At 32.4% G+C, this 18,294-nt stretch overlaps 2 protein-coding genes across 2 annotated transcripts; both read left to right on the forward strand.

Annotated features, from left to right (window-relative positions):
- Positions 1-788: 788 nt before the first annotated feature.
- Positions 789-5,408, forward strand: LOC107430627 (transcription termination factor MTERF2, chloroplastic). The gene is made up of 7 exons (XM_060813706.1): positions 789-1,529; positions 1,975-2,112; positions 2,292-2,534; positions 3,089-3,202; positions 4,275-4,457; positions 4,648-4,865; positions 4,961-5,408. The coding sequence occupies exons 1-7, from the start codon at positions 909-911 to the stop codon at positions 5,265-5,267; spliced, it is 1,824 nt and encodes a 607-aa protein (XP_060669689.1). The 5' UTR covers positions 789-908; the 3' UTR covers positions 5,268-5,408.
- A 1,314-nt stretch (positions 5,409-6,722) lies between these two features.
- LOC112493119 (uncharacterized) lies at positions 6,723-8,426 on the forward strand. The gene is made up of 3 exons (XM_048463259.2): positions 6,723-6,928; positions 7,590-7,690; positions 7,815-8,426. The coding sequence occupies exons 1-3, from the start codon at positions 6,831-6,833 to the stop codon at positions 8,309-8,311; spliced, it is 696 nt and encodes a 231-aa protein (XP_048319216.2). The 5' UTR covers positions 6,723-6,830; the 3' UTR covers positions 8,312-8,426.
- The last annotated feature ends 9,868 nt before the right edge of the window (positions 8,427-18,294 follow it).

Consider the following 18,294-nt stretch of genomic DNA (forward strand, 5'->3'; position numbering starts at 1 on the left):
TCCTCCATGTTGACTGGTCATCAATTCGTTTTTACAATTTCGTCACACTCTTTTTTTTTTTTTATTTGTTGAAATTATAATACTGTCATAATTACCACTTCCACCTCATCTACTTCTAACTAATAGTTTTGCAATTATTTATCAAAACCTAATAGTTTTTCAATTCCAAAATCTATTTTTTTTTTAAAAAAAAAGCATCTTTTTATAATCAAGAACATTTCTACGTAACTTACTTAAAAAAATGAACGTTTTTCAGTATAAAAAGTGGAACTTCAAAAAGTCTTTTAACAATATTTGTTATACTGTGTTTTTCATTTTTACTTTTTCTATAAATATATATTGCTATGTTTATTTTTCTATTTTTTTTTACATAAATTCCTTCTCAATTATTTTATTATTTTCTTCCATAAAAATATGATAATTTGAAATATGGTCAACATGAAATTAAAGTAATATAATATTGGATATATAGATTGGATTTGTCTCTCTATTTTTAATGAGCCTCACTCTTTATTTTAAAAAAATTAAAATAAAAAATAAGATTTACATAGCATACTTTAATGTCATATGAACAAATATCAATAAATTAATATAATATGAAAATGAGCATCGAATATTGAAGATAACAAATACAAGAATAATGCATTCACCAAAAAATTAAATAAAATAAAAAATACAAGAATAATGCTTCAAAATTTAATAATACATTTATGCGCTTTAGTTGACCTAAAATGATACTTATTTTAGGGTCTAGAGAAATAAAATTAATTGTGCAGAACCACTTATCCGTTTTATTACCTTAGCGGGGAGTGGGGTCAATCGCTTCTCCACAAGTTCAGAAGAGGGTTTTAGGAAGTAGATTAGGGTTTTAGAGAGAGGGAGAGAGAGAGAATGTTGTATGTGTATGTATGAATATAACATCCTTGATAATGTCTTCCTCCAAATTCCTCACACTACCAACAGATTTAAGTTTCACCTTCAAGGCTTTCTCTTCCCCTGACATTCGCAACCTTTCCTTCTTCTCCAACTCTTCAAACCCTTTCTTCACCTTCAGCTTTCAATCCCACAAATTCAAATTTCACTTCCCCTTCAAAACCCTTCACCACCGCATTTATCCTTCCCTGCTCGCCAACCCGCCCAATGCTTCTCCACCTCTTGCGGATGACCACTCACAGAGTTTGGAAGAAGCCCAAGAAGCGTTTTCTGAGTTTCTTCAAGAATTCGGGGTTTCTCACAAGGATTCCACCTTCATTTCCATGAACTCGCCTCGGTATTTGCGGATGTTGGTTGATGGGGTTCGGGAATTGGATGAGCTTAAGCTCTGGAGCTCCTGGAAATGCCAGGGTAAGAAGTTGGACTTGGACTTGGAGTTGCTGGGGTTTAAGGAGAAGATCAGCTATTTGGCTCTAGACAAAGGTGATAATGGAAAGGTTGCTCTTTTGGAAAGTGCTGTTGGATTGAGTCTTTCTTCCGCTATGAACGTTGCAAGGTATCTGTCGGCTGAAACGCTTCCGGGTCTCATTGATAAGGTGAGAGCAAGAGCAACAGAGACTTCTATTTTTTTGTTTTTGAAAAAAAAAAAAAAAAAAAAAAAAAAAAAAAGAGGCTTTTTTATGGAGATTTCGCAGTAATGGTTTCGTTTCCATTAGGGAATTGTAGGTTGTTGTTAAGGGTACTAGTCATATAACAACATAAGTTAAGTAGAAATTATTAATTTTTTTTTTTAGGGAAAAAAAAAAAAAAAAGCTAAGAAGAAATTAAATCAATATTTGTAATTGCTTAATTAAGTAAGAAAACTTAAAAGCTTTTAAGGATGTTGAGTCTTGGACATAAAGTTTAGGACTTGGCTTTGTGATGGTGTATGCTTCTCCTAGTAAGTTCAGGCACTACATCATTATCCAATGCTATATATGATCTAGATTTTCTTTCTAGCTGTTGCGGAGCTGTTGCTTATTATGCATTTGGCTTATATAGGTTAAGTATATGAAGGAAATATTCTTTTCTGGCAGTAATGGTGGGAAGCTTCTAGGCAAAAATGCTCGCCGAATGATGATGCACCTGTCAATTCCAATTGATGAAGATCTGCAGCAAACTTTGTCATTTTTTGAAAAGGTCTGTAAGCCAGTTCCAAATTTGAGTAATCTATGTTTATGTCAGACTGCAATTTTCTTTACCTTAATAGGTTTTTTCTACCATTCTAGGTTTATTTATGGAGCTCATATGTAGACTGCATAACAGATAGAATGTATATCTGGATAGTTTTGCCTGACTGTCACATGAATGTTCAATAGATTGAAGCAAGGCGTGGAGGTTTGAACATGTTGGGTTCCAAAGATGCCTCTTTCCTCTATCTGGTGGAGTCATTTCCACGTCTTCTTTTGTTACCACTGGAATCCCATATGAAAGCTATGGAAGAATTTCTTAAGAATATTGGAATCTCCAAAGAATTGATGGGAAATATACTTATATTATTTCCACCCATTATTTTTTGCGATATTGAAGTCATTAAAACAAGAGTTCTGGCTTTCAAGGAGGTTAGTAATTCTCTTTATGACTGTTATTTGCTTTTTGTTATGCTAAAAGAGTATTTGATTTAGATGATCTCAAATATACTTCTTACTGCAAAGTTTTGATATTTCTGAAGCAGTACAAATTTATAAGTTTATATCCCATTTCCACTCATGTTGGCTTCAGTTCTCTCTCCATGAGATGTGGATCTCTGTTCTCATTGGAATTTTCAAACTTTGAGTTTAAAATATTGATTGTTGTAGCAAAATGAACTTCACTGTCTAAAAATTTCATCTAAAGTTGCTTCTTTGTTAACCATTGAATGTAAAAGAATTTCCTTACTAACAATATAGATTGGCAGCTTCACTTTCATTATTTTCATCAATTTTCTCTATCTTTTCACTTTGATGAGATTTATTTACTATTCTTCTGTATAAGTTCTTCACTTTGTAAGATTTCATTCTAGTTCTCCTGTGCATATGATTTGGATAGTATATGAGATTTTATGATGTTATTTACTGCAACCACTTATCTGACTATGGTTGAGCAATTTCTTCATTGTTGCCAATTTTCCATGCAGGTTGCTATGGAGGAAAAGAATGTTGGAAAAATGTTGATAAAATATCCTTGGATTCTATCGACTAGTATACAAGAGAACTACAAGGAGGTTCTTTCTTTCTTTGATATGGAGAGGGTATGAAAGGACTTCTTTAATGCTTATAGTATATTGCCTTTTTGCCAAGTGTCATGTCTGTATTTCCAGTTTTGCCCATTCCAATTTTTGCAAGGCTAAAGGCATCTTTTGTCATTCAAGAGTGGCCAATAGTATTGCTATGTGGTGGGTCATTTGTCTATCATTCTATTTATTGCTTGTCTGTTTAAATGGTCCTAATGTCACAAAGATAGAGGAGTCAGCTTCTTATTTCAATTTTTTTCCACCCAAGGATGTCATTCAAGATTAGAAGTGTAAACTAAAAGAATGTATCTTTAGGAGTTGTTTGGTAAAACTTGGGTTTTGGGCTTTCAATTGTTTCTGCTTAATTTTGTGTAATTTGCGTAAAATGTTTGTTAGTGTGTGCTGGTGGTAGTTGGAATTTGGTAGGCACGAAAACACGAAAAAACCAAATTAAACAGTATATATGTATATATGTATGTATATATTCATTTTCCCTTCAAGTTTATGTTATTTAAGATACCTAACGAACTCTAACTACCAATAAGCAAATTGCACACAATTAGGTATAAAAGACCAGAAACCAACAAATTACCAAATGATACCTTAGTTTTTCTTTTTTCTGTTTTTCTCATTCAGTACCCATGCATTAACCAATCACCTTTTACAGTATGGTGAATTAGAAGAAAGTAGACAAGCAATGGGATCTCAATTTATTTAGCTTAACTGGTGTTATAAGTTACTTCTGAAGAAGCATTGTATTCTGTCAAGTACCATTCTCTTTGAAGTAGGCAGCTTGTAGACATGTCTCCATTCTTTTTGGAAATGCTAGGCTAGGTTTTCAGATGTGCTAATGTATAAAGATCAGCACTTCCACTAGATGTTATCCTTTTTTCAAGTCCAATTCCATTGACAATTGGACTTCAGAATCCTGGACTACTTTTTTGGTGAATGATTGACATTTTACTCTGTCTGTCATTTTGGCATCTTGCCTTATCAGGATAGAAGGGTGATATAAATGATATTGATATGAAAGAAATACTGGTTAATTGTCGTAGTTGAAGTATTGGATGGGGATTTTGCTTGTTTACAGGTGCCAAAAACAAGTGCTGCCCATGCAATCAGAAGCTGGCCTCATTTATTGGGTTGTTCAACTAGCAAGCTAAAGTTGATGGTTGAAGAGATTAGCAAATTAGGTGTTAGAAACAAGAAATTGGGTCAGGTTATTTGCAAAAGCCCTCAAATATTGTTGCGGAAACCTCAAGAATTTACACAGGTAGGTACATTTTATTTTGTCCAACTTTCTGCAATTCATATGGTATAATTTCATACTTTTTTGTCTGGTTAGGGTTACTTTACGACTTTGTTACAATGTAGATATTCTATAATCTGTCTCTAATTAACACCATAGACAACAGCATATTTCTGTTATGGTAGTTTTTTACCGTTATTTCTGCTTTGTACAGGTCGTTTCATTTTTGAAAGGTCTGGGATTTGATGAAGAAAATGTTGGAAAGATTATATGTCGATGTCCAGAAATATTTGCAACCAGCATTGAAAATACTCTTGAGAGAAAGCTTAAATTTCTTGCTGCTATTGGTGTTTCCAAAGTTCATCTTCCTCGGGTTATCAAAAAGTATCCAGAGCTTCTCGTGTCTGACACCGACAGAACTATACGTCCTCGGTAATGCTCCTACTCTTTAAGATTAGCAGCTGATCTTGATTAATGCAGCATTATAGTGTATGTCTTATAATTCACATTACTAATTTGTCATGCAGGATGAAATATTTGATGACCTTTGGGTTGTCAGAGAGGGATGTTGCATTCATGATCCGTAGATTCGCTCCTTTACTTGGGTACAGCATTGAGGAAGTTTTGAGACCGAAGCTCGATTTCCTTGTAAACACAATGGAGAAGCCAATAACAGAGGTGGTGGAGTATCCAAGGTACTTTAGCTATTCGTTGGAGAAGAAGATAAAGCCAAGATTCTGGACTATAAAGGCAAGGAATGTTGAATGTAGTTTGAAAGATATGTTGGGGAAAAATGATGAAGAATTTGCTGCTGAGTTTATGGCACCTCAATGAAGCCCAAGGAGGTTGTGTATAGTCTCTCTGTAGATAAGTAGTAAAACATAGATTTTAAACATAGTCTTATAAAAAAAATTATTTCTTCAATTTTATACCTGAATTGAATTTCTCTGAATGAAAATATTCAAAGTTGGTTCAGGACTTGTGTGTTTCTTTTGCCTTACATTCGGAACATGGATCAACAAGTGAAAATAAACAAAGAAAGAGACAAAAATCATTTACATGAAAATTAAAATGTTTTATATACTTGTATATTGTCTTTTCATGTTTTTTCTTTTTCTTTGAAATTCAAAAAATTACGTGTCCTGTAATTTTAATTAAGTTTTGACGGTCTAATCATATTTTTGAGCAAAGGTTTTTGGGATTAATGCGCATACATTAATCGGTATATCAACATTCTTAATCTACGCCTACATTTTTTTTTTGTTTTTTCTTGTCTTGTCAATTTCTTTTATTCTCTAGAATTCTATTTTAACTAAAAAATGTAAGTAATATCTCAATTTCATTTTTCCACAAAAAAAATATTGGATCACTTATTAAAAGAAACTTTTAATAATTAATAGCAGTAGCAAACAGAATAACATTCTCAGCGGGGAGGGAAAAAAAAAAAAAAAAAATAGTAGTACATAGTTTAATAATCGCCCAAAAAAGGGGGGGAAAAAAAAAACCGACCCAGATTAACGAATAGGTCGGGTATTAATTTGGTCCGAACTCCGAAGGCCATGAAGCCCAAGTAGAGCAAGAGCAATAACATGGTAGTTTCGTTAAAGCCATTTTCTCTCCTGTTGAAAACCGTTACTCCTCTTCTCTCTACTTTCTTTCTAAAGCCTTCTTCACCGTTACAACATCCAACAAGGTTCAAGGTCAGGCCTTAAAATTATAATACATTCACATTGCTTTTCCTCTTATGCTCTATTGTAAATCTTCTCTTCGCTTTTTTTTTTTTTTTTTTTTTTAATAACTTTAATTATATTATTAATATTATTAATATTATTATTTTTCTTTTTCCATATCTGATGTTGATAAATCAAAATTAATCGTAACTTTTATTTTTGGTATTGTACATCTGGTTTATATTGATGACTGAAATGGTTTTCTTGTTATTATCATTTCTCTTTTCTAGCCTGGAGGGGTTTCTTATTATTAACTTTTTCTTTTTAAAAACCTTGTAAATATCTTAACATTTATGTAGAAACAGAAGAAAAAGGACACAAAAGGTGAGAAGTTGATTCTGCTGCAAGCTCAACCATATGAAGAATGTTGAAGCATTTGTAGTGTGGTTCAATTTTCACATATTTTCCAATTATTATTTATATAAAAGATTGAGAGGGGTACTATACTAAGTTGGAAAGCGGCATTATTTTATTTTCAGTAATTTTTTTTTTATTTTTTTTATTTTTTTTTTAAAACTGTTATTTCAATGGTTGAACCGTGGAACCTTTGAAGTTGCAATATGGTCCACATAACCTTCTTATATAAAAATTATCTTAGTTTATTGTTTAATAACTAAATAAATGAAGTTGGTTTTGAATTAACGCAGGCTTTTAAGCTTCAATTGGAATGGGGACTGTCATAAGCAAAGCTGCAAATGGTGTTGGGGGTGTTCTTGGAAATGCATTTGTGGCTCCATTTAAGACTATGTTTGGTGGAACATGCGAGTAATACTTTTGCGCTCTCATATTATATATGATTTAATCTTATAGTCTCATATATATATATATATATGTACGTACATATTGATGGCATTGTATATATGCTTAATGTCTGGTTGAAATTCATGTTTGGTCTTCATACGCTTATTCAAATATTGTTTTATAGATGTTTCACATAAAATTGAATTACAATTAATTTTGTATATATGCATTAGCGATTAGCTTTAGCGCTCCTTGTGCATGGTTTCGTGAACCCGATTTGGCAATGCTATAGATCCCTAGTTGTTAATCTGCCTTCATTTCTGATTTAGAAGACAATTATATCTGCAAAATAGATTTCCATTATTGTTTAGGATGAATTAAGTGCTCAGATGTGTGATAGATGAGCACTTGTACTGTTTCTTTTGTCATTTTTATTGATCAACTTAATTGCTTTAATATCTTATGTTGTTAAGTTTATTCACAATGGCTTCACAGTAAACACTATATGTAGTCATTGAGGTCCAATTTCTACTATGGTTCATTCTCTAGTTTCACTTACTTCCAGTGCGTAGTAAAACCAAAAACAGAGGTATTAGATTACTGAACCAGTTCCAATTATATTGATATCCAATGATTTCCAAAGAATCTGGGTTCTAAGATGATTTCCATTCATTTAAATCTGTAGGGGCGTTTGTTCAGGACCATGGGATATAGTTTGCTTTATTGAGCATTTATGCGTCTCCAGTCTATTAAAACTTTTGATGATCTTGGTCCTTTGCTACATAAGTAAGTTTTTCTTCCACTTTTTTCCTTGGCAATTCGGTTAGCACGATTAGCTTCACTCTGCTAATGTTTGGAAGATCGAATTATTGACTTTGTTTTGTTTCTCTGTTTATATTTACATTTTCAGCTTTACTGTTCTTCTACATATTATTCAAGGTTGGGATTTGCCAATGCATTGGAAGAAGCCTTTGTAAGCTGTGCTGGGCTGCATGTGAGGCATATTGGTATGCACTAGAAGATATTACTTGTTTCTTGTGGCACAAGTTAAAGAACACGAAGAGGATAAATAGGCACAGGCGCAGGCGACACCGCCATTTTAAAGACATGGAACAAGGTTACAGTTCAAGTGATGAAAGTGCATTTGCAGATAGTTATCATCATTTAAATAATGTTAGTAGAAAATACAATATTATTAGGAGGAGAAGAAAAGGTTCTTCCTTTATATCTACAAGTGGGTATGGTTCGCATGGACGTCACCACCGTGTAAGGTTGAAGAGTAGAGAAGTGGGAATTTATGTTAAAGGGGGATCTCGAAAACCAAGGAGTTCAAGGCAACTGCAAATTAGTAAGATGAGAAATGTTCGAAGGGAAGCAAAAAACTTCAAGAGGAGGCGACTAAGATAGGTGATCAAGTTATTACTGGTATTTGATCATGTTCGGAGACAATAGAATTCTTTATTGTAACTGAAAATAGAAGCAATATATCTAAAATTTGATTTCCAAAATCAAAACCATATGTATGATTTTCTCTGTATTAAACTCTTAGTTTGACATCTTCAGCCACGAATTATTTTAAAATAGTTACACAATTAGAGATTCAACAGTTGTAGCTTTCATAGCTTAGTTGTCTGGAGCACACGTTTTGTAAGTGGGAGCACTTGTGTTCGACTCTCAAGTAAAGCAAACTTTCTTTAATTATTTCTCATGCCTCTCAGTATGGAAAAACTAAACTAATGCAAAGTCTCTTTTTTCGCCTTAGACATCAAGCTTTCAATCTATAAAGCAAAGAAGTGTTCTTTTATTTATTTAAGTGCAAAGTTTCTTTTTTCGCCTTAGACATCAGGCATTCACTCTATAAAGCAAAGAAGTATTCTTTTATTTATTTATCATACAAATCACTCAAGCTTTCCCGCTTAAAGCAAAGTAAGTGGTTCCTTTTCTCTTTTGATTTGAAGATTTAATTCTTTCGATTTTCTAAGGCAAAGAGTTGATCAATTTTTCCTTTCTGTCTCCCTGCCAGATTGCAGATATCGAATTTCAATTTTGAAAAAGGTAAGTAACAAATATATTAATTATGGCAAACCCAGAGAGTTTAAAATGAAATTTCCCATGGACGCACGTACATAATATGAGGCTTCTTTGACAGCATTTTGCATATAGAAGGGTTTAAGAGAATTAATTTGAAAGAAAAGGAAAAAAATTCGCATACTAATTGATGGAATGGGTAAGATATAATAATCAATTGGACTGGTAGGCAAATTGATGCAGATCAAATCAGTGGCACTTAGTATTGCTAATTATTCACAACTATATATATTGTAGCATGGTGGACGGGAATTAAGTTTTTCATGAAGAATCCCAAACATTTCATTCATATTTTATCTCCTCTTTAAACCATCTACTTTATTGGTTTATAGATATTACTCAATTTCCTGGGTGTTGTCTTAAATCTCAAGGTTCCACTGGGAATGGGATATTTTGTTGTTATTCATTTAGTTCTAATTTGGTGGATCTTTCATTCACTTTATGGCTGATAGTAAAATGATAAAATCCAACCTTATTGACATTCCTTCTTGGAAATCGTGTGCACGTGACCCATTGAAATTATTAACCTCTGCTACACCATAGGCCATAGGTTCCAAAGACCAAGACTTGCAATATTAATGACCAAATGAATACACATACAATTTCAGACGTATTTGTTTGATTAAGAACGTGAAAGTGAAACCCAAATAACTTGGGCAAACTGAATGTAGTCTTCATGCGTGTGAACCAGTATATAGTTTAACTTGCGCAAATTAATTAATAATGTTGATAAAAAAAAAAAATTATAGGCACTTTATTTCTAAGAAAAAATTTTAAGTAAAAGGATGAATCATTGCCTTTGACATTTAAGTGGCCATGTGTTAGTAGATTAGACAAAAATTTAAATGAAAGAACAAGAAAAATAAATGAATTATGAATCATGGCCTTTGATATTTAAATTGCCATGTGTTACAGATCTTCAAAACCGACAAAGTTATTATTATTATTACTGTTGTTGTTGTTGTTAGAAATGGAGGAGGGGAGATTTTCGCCCAACCTTGGACCTTCGGTGGATTTATCACTGTACCGAGCTTGTGAGTTGGCTTATAACCATAACTTAAATTAAAAGCTTATATAAACAAAGGATCCTGATACAATAATAATATATTATTTATTTGCATGATCCTTTGGTAAACAATTTAGCTCATGTAGCACTACACTACTTATATAAAATTATGACAGGATCTAATAATAATAAATATCTAAAAAGTAATGCTATAAATACAAAATTTATTTATCAAAATTTTGATATCCAATATGTGATAATATATGAGTGGTTGATATATTGATGATGCTCTACATTAATGAAGGAAAAATCAATGATATAATACCAACTCTTTGGATACCAAAATTAGTAAATTAGTAAATAAATTTGATAAACGTAGAATTACTCATATCTAAATCATGAGTTGATGGTCCACAAAATTTTCTGAAACATGCATGTCATTATAATTTCTTTTTCCCTTTTCTAGAAGTGTTTAATGTTTATTTATCCATCTCTCTTACTTGCACTTTTCTTTTAAGAAAAAAATAAAATTTACCATTTCCTAAGGTTTGGCATTCAAATACAATGCAATCTCTTTGATTTAAAATTATAATTAATCTCTTTAAGGTTTCAAAAAACTATAACAGTTCTCTTCTATTGTTTCATTCACATCCTTAATTTAGATTAATATAATCAACATCCTTTACATAGATGATACTAATTGTAATTTTGAAAATCTGATGAATTAGATTGTAGTTAATACAACCTTCAAATATCTAAATGAAAATATACCCAAAATATATCATCGATGTGACAATTATTGGCAACATATTGTGAATAACAACCCTGCATGCATGCGTATGTGACATACATAACAAGAATTAGTTCTTGAAATATTTCATACAGCAGGATTATATAATTTAATAATTGTTTACATCACTATCTATAATATTTTTATTATTATTTATTTTAATAATGAAGAAATTAGGCATTAATGGAAATTTTGAATGAGATTGAATATGGCCACATTTTTTTTTCGAGTCTTGCTATTGTTTAGCACTGATGACAATTAATTGCTTATCTGATAAATTTTAATCAGACCATTTAATGTTATAATTTTTAATTCTAAAATTCTAAAAATGAACTTTTTTATTAATAATCATTTAAATTGTTATATAGTATATAGGTTCAATCGGTAGTCGTTCACTAATAGTGATAAATAACAATTTTCTTTTAATTCAAGTTCTGCATAAGGCTAAAAATTTTATTTTTTATATAAATCAATATTTATGAAGATTTGAAGATGATGGATGTACATTTATGGTTATGGTTTAAGTTCAAAATTGAAATTGATAAATCTATCTCAAATCAAGGGAAAAATTTTGGAATTGGCTTCATTTGAAAAAGTTTTCATAAAAAGTTTTGGAATTGGCTTCATTTGAAAAGGTTTGTCATAGATTAACGATAGGGTAAATCATGAGATTTGATGTTTTAATTCATGAATTTTCCTTATCCAACTCAGTAGTTAATGGTTTATAAATATGAAGATGCTGCAACAAGAAGATGACAACTCTTTGAACTTCCAATCAACCAACACACAACTATTTCTACAATATTTCCTCAATTTCAATTTTTGTCATATTTGTGCCTTTTCTAAAAAAAAAAATTATTCTTATTTTAAATTCACCAATCTATTATCTCTATTTTAGTTTATTATATACAAAGCACTTTTATTACAAAGGCATTTAATAATCTTTACTTTGTTTGTTCTCTGCAAATTAGTACAATCTTCTAATTTTATAGATTTATTTTTGCATAATTTTTACTATCTTTCCCACAAAATTTCTCTTTTTTTTTTCTTTTTTTTTTTTTTTGGCTCTAATCCAAATTAAAGTGGCATGTCCACAACATTCAAAAACATCCAAATCTCTCTTGTATTTGCAAAATAGAAAAATATTATTGTTACTACTAGTGAATGATCACCAGTGGGATCTATATGTCAAATGGTAATTTAAATGGTTATTATTAAAGGGTTTCAGTTTTAGGATTTGTAAAAATAATAAAATTAAATATCCAATTAAACTTTATCATATGGGATGGTGAATTCCACAAATGATAACAAATAACACTCTTGCAAAAAATACTAAATAATAATATTTTATTCGAAACACTATAGCATATATATCATAAATGTAACATCCCATCTTTAAGTATACCAGAATTTTTTCTATATTGATCATATTGTTCAGATTTTAACCAAGTGCGGTCCATGTTGACTTTTTGTTTTGGAGAGAGTTTTGCATTGATCGAGGCACCTTGGCAAAGTATGCATCGATCTGAGTTCACTGACTAGTGGTATGCCGAAAACAAAGCTGTGGTTTGAAAGTTACAAGCGAAATAAGAGGCGGTCTGAATTGTCCCAGTGGTGCCGTATTTGACTTTTTATTCCTGTAAAATTTGATTTTGACTTGTATATGGTTATAAAGTACTCGTTGATATAAGTTCATAGACTAGCTGCATGCCTAATTTAGACATTTAGTTAAAAAAAAGTTATGGACCTGCGAAATTTTTCTAAAACTATGTTACCATGTACAAATCTGTGTGTGTAAAAAACATTTGCACAGTGCTCACCAACAATGTGCCACATGTTAATCTTTTAATCAATCTTGTGAATGCATAGTGGAACCCATGGGTGGTGTTTTTATTGATTGATAGGACGTGCGTAAATGCAGAGAAAGAGGAGAGAGAGGGAAAGAGAGGCAAGAGAAAAAAGAGGAAGGAAAGAGAAATCAACCACACACCGTTGACCATGCTTTGGCCACTTGAAGACCGGTCGATTGGCCAAGTTCCACGGCAAGCAGGCTAGCAATGCATAGGATCAAGGTAATTTTCGATGGCAGGATCACCCATTTCACCAGTCAATTTCTCTTAATTTGGCCATCCATTTTTAACACCACCCACACATTGTGTTACCCACCCTCCAACCTACCTTTCCACCAAATTTCACAATCCGTGGACATTGGACGTGCCAATGCTAGAGACATTTACTGGCGATGCAACTCGCTGGAATCCTTGATTCCTATGAGTTTTGATGTGATCACTGATCCTTCCTTTCTATTTTGACCTTCCTAAATCCAAATTTGAAGTCCATTTTGTCCAAATCTCAATGGATTTAGAGATTCAATGACAATTACTTCCCAAGATTTCCGATTAGATTCTAGCTACCACCGGTCTGATCTCTGAGAGGTAAGACCCAATCGATAATCCTTGTATTATAAGCTTTGTTTTGATATATAATTTATGTATTTTGGACAACGTTTATATTAGCTTTCCCAAGCAAACTGTACGTATTATATCCAATTAAAATATTAGTTTAATCGGTATTGTGTATCGTTGATATTTTAGGCATCTATGTAAATAGTGGAACCGATCCTATGGAGGATCTCAAGTGATCCACTCGTTTGAGGTGAGTGATTTTTTCCTTCAAAAACTAATTTGGAACCATTAAAATTTATATTTGTATTATTTAGATTTTTGAAAAATATTATGTATTTAATATTTAAGAAAATTGGTGTTAAAATTTATGATGTCAATTTATGTTGATTTTAATATATGTGTTGCATCGAATTTTTGTTTTGGTTTTAAAGAAATTATGGTTTTAAATTATTGTTAAGTTTTATTGTTGAATTTATTATGCAGAATAAAATGTACTTATGTGAATTTAATTATATGTAGATTTTATGTGATTTTAATGTAATTTTTGTATAAATTAATTTAAGGATTTGAGAAAAATATTTGTATTAAATTATTGTGATAAAAAATATATTTATGCATTTAAGTATTTATGAATTTGGTTTTATTGTGATAAAATTGATATATTTAAATGATGGATTTATGAAGATGGTTCAAAAGCAAATTTGGAATTTTACTAATTTAAGAAAATGTACTAAAACTATTGGCATTTGATGAGATTTTCGATACTCGTAAGATTTATGATTTTAGGGTTATAGATGCACCATACAATAGTGGTATTTTGTATTGTATCTGTTGATTAGCGCATAAATATATATGGTTTTCACCTGTGGGAGCCATAGAGCTGAGAATTGGTAAGTAAATTTGTAAAGTGAGCATCAGCCGTTCAGTCCATGGACTGAATGATTATTATTATCATTGACATCATTGGGACACCAAGGTAACCATTTACAAGTTTCTCTCTTGAACCTCTCCGTCAGAGTGATACTTAAGACGCTGGATACAACCTCGTATCATTTGGTATATAGTGTAGTGTATCAAGTTGTTTTTCCAACATGTTTTTGAAAATAAAGTGTTTTAAAATGTATTTTATCATATTTTTATCATTTACTTCAAATTGGTATTTTAAAATGTATTTTACTACATTTTTATTAGTTATTTTAAATGGATATTTTAAAATGCATTTTATCATGTTTTTATTATTTATTTCAACTTGTTGTTGCGAAATGAATTTTATCATATTTTTGTTATTTATTTCAAATTGATATTTTAAATTAATTAAAATATTTTTATATTTTTAATTGGTCTATTTAATCAAAATTTTATCAATTATATATTGAGTTTAATATTGCTTTTATACTAAACTTTTCGAATACAAATTTCACTTATGATTTTATTTTACCTTATGATAGTTTATTCAAAAATAATAATTTGTTGCTAAATTATTTTCACAGTTAATTTTAATTTTAAATTATTTGTATTTTACCTATTTATTTATTTATTTCATTGATTTTTAGGGTATAAAAATAACGAATTTGGTGAAAATAGTGTTAAAAAGGAAAACTTTTCCAACTGACTGAAATAGTGAGGGTTTTTGAGAGAAAATTCTTGATTTAATTTATTTATTATTTTAACTACCTATTAATTCATTTATTATTAATCACCTTTATTTTATATTATTATTATATGTATGTAGTAGTTGAGTCATTCATTAAGATGATTCGCATCTCATTATTTTTCTATTTTTAAACATGTTTCCCTAAGCCCAAGTGTAGTAGGCATTGACCTTTCAGGGCGAGCCCATCGTTTTCTTTTCGTCGTTGAGTTCTAAGAACACCCTTTTCCTTTTTTCTTTTTTGTAATATTTATTTCTTATCTTTTTGTTTTATTAAATTCCATATTTGTTGTAAACCCTAGATATGCTTTGTATATTATATTGGATAATTGTTATTTGTTTAATATTATGCATGTCTCTGTATTTTATTACTAGTAATACGGGAGGAATAAGATGATATTTTTTACAAATACGTTTTCAGTGTAGGAAATTTCGTAATGTCAGGACCCGTGCAGAATTTCTTCCCCGGAACCCTAGACAAGCCCTGATCCCAGGGAAATACCACCGAACATTCCAACGGAAAATCCGGCAGCACCTCCCCTAAAGGTAGGACTAACCAAAAATTACCTGCACTGAAAACACACTTCTATAAACATCCCCTTATTCCTCCCGCAAACTACAAATTGATTCCACAAATTTCAGCACTTCAAAAAAAAAACAGCAGCAACCCAGTGCATAAATAAAATGTGTCCAATACAGTATACAGAGCATTATACAGATACATGTGAAATTTATAAAATGACAGATAAGAATGTAATACAAGATAGAGAGGAAAAAGGGAAGAAATACTTCTTGAACCTTCGGCAACGAACTGAGACGTTTGGCTCGCCCCGGACAATCAACGTCTCCAACCTGGACCTAGGGGAATGGAATTTAAGAGTGTGAGATGCTAATCATCTCAGTGAGTGACCCTATCTACTATACAATATAATATCACGGTAATAAGTAGATAGATAATAATTAATTGGAAATAATAATTTCTCTCAAAACCCTTACAATTCTCTCAGTTGGAAAAGTTTTCCTTTTAAAACCTTTTCACAAAACCCTTTGTTCGTATTCCCCGAAAACCAAGACATTAAATAAATACCAGAAACAGTAATAATTATAATTTTAATTCCAATACAGTTTCCAAACATTTTATTTTTAAAACACAGTTCTGAAAATCATTTGATACACCCACTATATACCAGTGGCGCCAACAGTACCCAGCGTCCCAAAGTACTGCCAGACAGGAGGTTATAGAAAGAAACCGGCATACGGTCGCGTGGGGTCCCACTGCGCCGCTGCTAACTTGGTGTCCCGGCCATGGGGGGTGGCCTACCCTCATCCGATGGCAACCACAGGACAACCTCATAATATCACCTGCGCGCTCCTCACACCCACCTACGCGCTAATCACAACCATGTGCACACTAACCATATCACATATAAACAGAACACCAGTACGTGCACGGTGCATCTAAAAATCATAAAATCCACATATTGAATTTATATATCAAAACTCACACTTTTGCATAAACACAGCGGGCATATTCCATCCGCTTGAACCCGGGAAATTCTCCACAATTTCTTTATAATCAATACCATAAATTCCATGATTTTCAAATCCACCAACTCCCAAATCCACCAATTCAAATACTCACATTTTCCCAATAGCATAAATAATTTCTCGAAATATAACAATTAAATCTCATAGGCAACATGATCATGGGGTTAGCTCTACATGGACTCGTAGGCCGTCCATATTGGCCGTCCGATCCCCTGTACTCGTAGGCAACATGATCCCCTGAACTCGTAGGCAACATGATCATGGGGCTAGCTCTACATGGACCACATTGGCTCGCCGCCTCCATATGGTGCAGTATAATATCAAACAATATAACATACAAATACATGTACGAACACAACCAAAAATACTTGAATAAAACACCTTTAATTTCAAATATCACTTTGAAAAGCATTTAATTTTGATAATCGATCGGAAAAATATTTTGACGCCCTCGAAGATTAGAGTTATTCAAACTCGGGCAACGAATTTGCTTCGAGACAAACGGAAAGAACGCTTTAAGACGGGCAAAACGAGAGAATAGACACGGATGGGATGCACAACAATGCACAGTCCCTTAGGAATACTAGAACCTAGAGCTCTGATACCAACTGTCAGGACTCGTCCAGAATTCCTTCCCCGGAACCCTAGACAAGCCCTGATCCCAGGGAAATACCACCGAACCTTCCAACGGAAAATCCGGCAGCACCTCCCCTAAGGGTAGGACTAACCAAAAATTACCTGCACTGAAAACACACTTCTATAAACATCTCCTTATTCCTCCCGCAAACTACAAATTGATTCCACAAATTTCAGCACTTCAAAAAAAAAACAGCAGCAACCCAGTGCATAAATAAAATGTGTCCAATACAGTATACAGAGCATTATACAGATACATGTGAAATTTATAAAATGACAGATAAGAATGTAATACAAGATAGAGAGGAAAAAGGGAAGAAATACTTCTTGAACCTTCGGCAACGAACTGAGACGTTAGGCTCGCCCCGGACAATCAACGTCTCCAACCTGGATCTAGGAGAACGGAATTTAAGAGTGTGAGATACTAATCATCTCAGTGAGTGACCCTATCTACTATACAATATAATATCACGGTAATAAGTAGATAGATAATAATTAATTGGAAATAATAATTTCTCTCAAAACCCTTACAATTCTCTCAGTTGGAAAAGTTCCCCTTTTAAAACCTTTTCACAAAACCCTTTGTTCGTATTCCCCGAAAACCAAGACATTAAATAAATACCAGAAACAGTAATAATTATAATTTTAATTTCAATACAGTTTCCAAACATTTTATTTTTAAAACACAGTTCTGAAAATCATTTGATACACCCACTATATACCAGTGGCGCCAACAGTACCCAGCGTTCCAAGGTACCGCCAGACAGGAGGTTATAAAAAGAAACTGGCATACGGTCGCGTGGGGTCCCACTGCGTCGCTGCTAACCTGGTGTCCCGGCCATGGGGGGTGGCCTACCCTCATCCGATGGCAACCACAGGACAACCTCATAATATCACCTGCGCGCTCCTCACACCCACCTGCGCTCTAATCACAACCGTGTGCACACTAACCATATCACATATAAACAGAACACCAGTACGTGCACGGTGCATCTAAAAATCATAAAATCCACATGTTGAATTTATATATCAAAACTCACACTTTTGCATAAACACAGCGGGCATATTCCATCCGCTTGAACCCAGGAAATTCTCCACAATTTCTTTATCATCAATACCATAAATTTCGTGATTTTCAAATCCACCAACTCCCAAATCCACCAATTCAAATACTCACATTTTCCCAATAGCATAAATAATTTCTCGAAATATAACAATTAAATCTCATAATATTCCATGGGTATATTTTATAAAAATTGGAGTCAC

The sequence above is a fragment of the Ziziphus jujuba genome, chromosome 12 (genome assembly GCF_031755915.1).
Source record: "Ziziphus jujuba cultivar Dongzao chromosome 12, ASM3175591v1".
NCBI lineage: Eukaryota > Viridiplantae > Streptophyta > Magnoliopsida > Rosales > Rhamnaceae > Ziziphus > Ziziphus jujuba.